General features: G+C 32.9%; 1 protein-coding gene across 1 annotated transcript in view; it reads right to left on the bottom strand.

The window, feature by feature from the left end:
- Window positions 1–493, bottom strand: part of LOC102582486 (dihydroflavonol-4-reductase-like) — a 12,633-nt gene extending 12,140 nt beyond the window's left edge. Inside the window, exon 1 of the mRNA XM_006363444.2 lies at window positions 244–493. Coding sequence (XP_006363506.1) covers window positions 244–358 — 115 coding nt within the window. The 5' untranslated portion in view covers window positions 359–493. The remainder of the gene's footprint in view (window positions 1–243) is intronic.
- Window positions 494–5,827: the final 5,334 nt, after the last annotated feature.

Consider the following 5,827-nt stretch of genomic DNA (forward strand, 5'->3'; position numbering starts at 1 on the left):
GGGGGCATTAGTTTAGAAAGAAGGACCAATATGAGTTGTGATGCAATAGTGAGACTGCTTCATCCTTGATCAAATATTTCAGGTTCGAGTCCTGGATATGAAAAAAATCTTGTTGGGAGTGTCACTCTCGAATGGACTCAGCAGTGCACAATTTGAATTTAATCAGAACTTCAATATGGGCTTCCGAACACCGAACGGAAAACAAAAAAAAATCAGAAAGAAGGAAGGATAAAGAAAATGAACCAGGATGGCGCACTGCAGCATGGACCTTGTAGCCCATTTGAAGGAGTGATTTAATGAGCCATGTGCCTATGAAGCCTGTCCCTCCTGTTACACAATAACTCTTATTCTCCACCATGCCTAATTTCTTCTTGCACTATTCAATAAAAGAAAGCACTACTATTTTTAGCTTGATTTCAAGAGAGGAGTGGTTAACTAGTAGCATTTAAGTTTGGGTTAAAAAACAAACAAATGTGGAGACGATAACTTTTGTAACCAGTGATTCCTCCTTGGTTGTCTTTATATGACTTTTCTATTTATTCAGGAGATAAACAAACAATATTTGTCTGTCCATTCTTGGAAAGCCCCCATTCACTTCACCATTTCTCTCTCCATTCATATTTTATTAATAAGGTTGAATCTATCGGTAGCCCTCTAAAGTTTGTATCAATTTTCACTTATATGTTTTAACTAGACTTTATTTATTTTAAACACCTTATGTTGAGTCCCGTTATATCATTTTGATACTTTTTGCTGACTTGACATATTGTGTGTGTTGCACCCATTTTGAGCGCGTGAGGTTTTTTTTTTTATATTTTATTAAAAATAAATCCTTCTTCTTCCTCACTTTTTAGCCCTACCACTTGTTCCACCTTCCACCATGAAAAATCATGATAAAAAATCTAACAAAATATGAAAAAATAAAATAAAAAAACTATCACACTAATTTTAAAAATGTTTATTAGAACAAAATTTTTAAAAATCATCACATTAATTTTGAAAAGATTTTTTAGAACAAAACACACATTTTTTTTTCCAAAAAAATAGAAGATGAATGTCATATATGATTTTCAAATAAAAAGAAAAAAAACCTAAAATCTAAAGATTTAAAAAAAAAAAATAATTGGAAGAAGAACCAAAAAAATGGTTATAGGGTTGGGGAGGCAAAAGGGACGTAAGGCAGATGGGGTAGGGGTGGGGTGATGTAAGGTGGTGTGGGATGGTAGAAAATAGGTAATTTTATTTATTTATTTTTGCTGAAAAATTAGTTGTTTTTTAATAATTTATTTTAAAATTATTATTTTTACACTCAAATGTCACGCATGCCAACTTTTAATTAGTCATCATGTCATGTCATCCGCAAGTGTATTACACAAACTTTGTAATTTTAGCTGATTGTCAAAAAGGTGTCAAAATGACACAACATACTTGAGGTGTTTAAAATGAACAAAGTTTATTTGAGGTGTCTAAGTGAAAATTGGTGCCAACTTTAGGGGGCTGCCGATGGGTTCAGCCTTTTATTAAAAGTGTTACTCCCACCCTCTTATTTTATACAAACAAGATCGTGTTTAACTGGACACAAAGTTATCGACAAGTTAGGAATATTGTGAGCTGTGAGATGTTATTTATGAGGGTCCCTATGTGCCAACTATAGAAGTAAAAGATGGGGATGTCACAAGGGTTGTTCTCAAAACCCAACAGCAATAAAGTGAAGTTGAGAAAAATCACAAAGCTAGGAAGCTCTTAATGTGTGGAATCGGAGCAAATGAATATAATCTGATTTCATCTTGTAAATTAGCCAAGGAAATCTGGAATCGCTTGAGAATAGTGTACGAAGGTACTAAGCAAACAAAAAAATCTAAGTTAGATCGCTTAACTACTCAGTTTGAAAGCTTCACCTTGGAAGAAGGTGAATCTATTCATGAAATGCGTACTAGATTCTCCACCATTACAAATGAGCTCATGTTCCTAGAAGAACATGTCACTGCGTGGAAGCAGGTTACTAATATATTAGAGATTCTTCCCAGATCTTGGATTGACAAACTTGATATTGTCTATGAGGCAGAAGATCTCGAAGTACTGTCGTTGGATGCTCTATTTGAACATCTTCAAGTTCATGAGATGGATAGAAGAAAAGACAATCTCACTCTCAAAGGCAAAAACAAAAAGGGACCAGATCCTTGACAAGTCAAGTTGAAGAGAAATTGTCGATTATGGGGTGAAGAAAGCTCTAACAGTCTGGGGAAGTACCTCAAGTGATTCAGATGATTCTGAGCACTTTGATGTTGCTTTCATGGCAAAATCTCATGATGAAGAAGCTGAAGAAGAGGTAACCCTTTTTTATCTTAAACAAAACTTGCATGTTACTCTGTTAAGAAGTTGAGGAATCTAGCAGCTGCTTTGATTGACTCAATCACTGAGTTAACCACTGAAAAGGATTTGATAAATAACAATCTAGATGTGTTTCATGATGAAAAATAGCCTTGGTTTCGCAAATATCTGTAATGGAAGAACAACTGATGATTCTGGAATCTGAAAATCTAGAACTCAAGAAAAAATTAGTGAAGTTGAGTAAGAACTGTTCCAGAGGAAAGGCTGAATCTAGCAGTTCACAACTCGACCTGGAAACTAGCTTGAATACTGCTAAAATGAAACTAGCCATAACTTTGGAGAGAAATGATCAGTTAGAAAATGACTTGGTTCGTGTCAAAGAAGAACTGAATAAATCTCTCAAATGGACCACATTTTCAAAAATGCTTGCCAATCTTACTAGTCAGGGTCAAAATGATGGGAAGGGGTTTGGAAATTCAAGCATAAGTCCTTCTTATAATCCCCATTGCAAAATGTGTCTGTGTCTGACAATTTGTTATGTTTTCATTGTGGTCGTAATAATCATTTGAAGAAGGACTGTCCAGCTTGGAAAAGGAACCAAGATAACCTCTCAAACTATTCCAAACAAAGGAACAAGCAGAAGAAGGGACCTGGTCGTGCTTCTGATCCTAAGTTCAAGAAAATAAATATGCCTCACTAGACAAAGAATTCTCTTATCACTCATTTATCTGCTTACTGGGAACTCCGGCTAAAATAGGTTCGCAAGGCTATCAAGTGACATGGTATGCATGTGAGAGGAAGTAGCAGCAGTCAGTGTTGGTTCATGAATGGCGGATGCTTGCTCAAAGCACGTGACTGGAAAACTAAAAACTTTCTCTCTCTCAAGGCAGTGAAAACCACGACTTGTACTCACAGGAAAGCTTTTTAAAATAGTCACTACAGGAAAAGTGTGAATTACATAGGGATTAGTATGAAAATTTGCGGGAAAATAAGTTTCCTGCGGATTTTCATACTAATCCCCAGAAAAATCCCCATGTAATTCACACTTCTTTGTAGTGACTGTTTTAAAAAGATTTTCAGATATTGCATCTTTTATTGTTGCTTTATCTTGAGTTAAGTACCTAGAGTTGAGTATCTTATCGTTGAGTTGAGCCCTATCTTCTCTGAGTTGAGTTGAACTATGTTTCAGAGAGTTGAGTCTCTTATTATTGAGTTGAGCCCTATTTTCTCTTAGTTAAGTTGAATTATGTTTCTTTGAGTTGGGTTGAGTTGAGTTGAGTGAGTTGAGAAGAGGTAAGTATGTTTCTTTTCCATCAGTTCAAGCTTATGTTTATGCTTTAGAATTCCCCTTACATGCTCGTACATTCCATGTACTGATGCAATTTGGCCTGCATCGTTTCATGATGCAGACACAGGTAGTTAGGGTCATCAACAGGCGCTTTGTTGATACCACTTGCAATTTGAATTAGCTATGGTGAGCCTCCTTGCTTCCAGAGGATTCCATTTACTTTCAGTTTTGTCAGGATGTTGTGGGTCTTGTCCCGACTTCCATCTTTGTCATTTAGAGGCTTCATAGATAGACAGTAGAGTTTGAGAAGTTTGTTTCATTTATTTTGTTAAATGTTTTAAAAACTTGAGTTACCTATTTCTAGCTAGTTGAATATATTATTATATTCAGAGTTAATCATTTGAGTTAAAGCTTGTATTTGAGTTCAATGAATTTTATTCAGTTTTAACCTTTGTATGCTTGAGTTAGTTTTCCGTTTGTAGCCAGCCAGGATGAGGGTTCGCATGGGGACCATCAATGGTTCTTGAGTGCCGGCCACGTTCAGGGTGTAGGCTTGGATTGTGACAGTATCGTATTGTATTATTTTAATGAATACAATGTTTGGATAGATTGTATCGTTCAACGTCATTACATAATGTGCACTTCAACAATTTACATGATAAACCTATAAGAAAAATAGAATGCGAGGTAGAGCTACTGTGAAAATATATAATAAAAGATGAAATATGATTATTACATGTTAAATTTTTTAAAAGATATAAAACATAAGTTTAATTTATACATAATTTTTCAAGTATTAAGAATCACCAACCCTTTATTTTATTTTATTTTATATTTTTTCAAATATATACTTTATTAAATAGTTAACTTCAACTTCAAGGATCAAAATCACACACTTTAAATAATTGAAGGTTAAATATGTATAGTCAAATAATACAAAAACTAAAAAATTGTATTATGCAATAATATAAGATTAAAAATCACTATTTTAATAAATAAAGATAAAATAAAACAAGAATATCAAGATAACAATGCAAACATCATTTATATAAAAGAGAAGGCCCGCCACAAACCAGAATTCCCTTTTAATTTATTTATTTCCAAAACTAGTCTTCCTCTTTCATGAAAAGTTGCGATATTTATGAAAAATTGTGACTTTTATGAAAAGTTGCGACTCTAATGAAGAGTTTGCGACTTTTATGAAAAATTGTGACTATTATGAAAAGTTACAACTTTAATGAAGAGTTGCGTCTTTTATGAAAAGTTGCAACTTTTATGAAAGGTTGAGACTTTTCTGAAGGGTTGCAACTTTTCCAAATAGTTGTAACATTTCTGATAAGGCACAATAAACATTTGTTCACACTATCCTTTGTTGTATATAAATAGAGGGATTTCCTCTCATTTTAAAACAACGAAAATTCTAAACCTCTTCTTCTTCTTCACAATTAAATATTTATGTATTTTTCTCCTGTTGAGTGGCTCACTAACACCATTGCTTATGTTAGACATCCTAGTATGTATTTTTAGAGTCATTAATTTATACTTACGTTATTAAGGATAAATGATAAGATGTAATAATTTTCACATATTATTAATGTTTGTTACTACGTAATCTTTTATGTAAAATAATACAGTGTTTTAATTTTAATGACTGATAGATGTTAAATAATATTTTATAAATTTCGTGATATTAAATTTTCGCACGAAGCATAAATAATTTTACTAGTTATATTTAAACTAACAATACCATACCGATAACAATCTCATTACTCTTATTTAGAAATGAGACTTAGAAGGACTAACACTGCATTAAATTAGTTGTACAACATGCATAGAATTTTGTACATTAACTTTTGACTGCATTAAATTAGTTGTACAACGTGCAAAAAGAATTGTACATTAACTTTTATAAATGACAATTACAAGGACTAACATTGCAATTATTATTATTACTCATTAGTCATTACTTACAAGGACTAACATTGCAATTATTATTATTACCCATTACTCCTTATTATAATTATTATTATTACTCATTTTACTCCTTATTAGAACCTTATTAGAAGTGAGACTTTAGAGGACGAACACGGCATTATCAAGTTTGTGCCTCATTAATTGTACACGTGTCTTTCTACATATACAACAACCCACATGAAGAATTACTTTTCTGACTTTTTTCCTCAGTTTCTCTCTATATATTCGTTTTTT

Source organism: Solanum tuberosum, unplaced genomic scaffold (assembly GCF_000226075.1).
Source record: "Solanum tuberosum cultivar DM 1-3 516 R44 unplaced genomic scaffold, SolTub_3.0 scf00440, whole genome shotgun sequence".
Taxonomy (NCBI): Eukaryota; Viridiplantae; Streptophyta; class Magnoliopsida; order Solanales; family Solanaceae; genus Solanum; species Solanum tuberosum.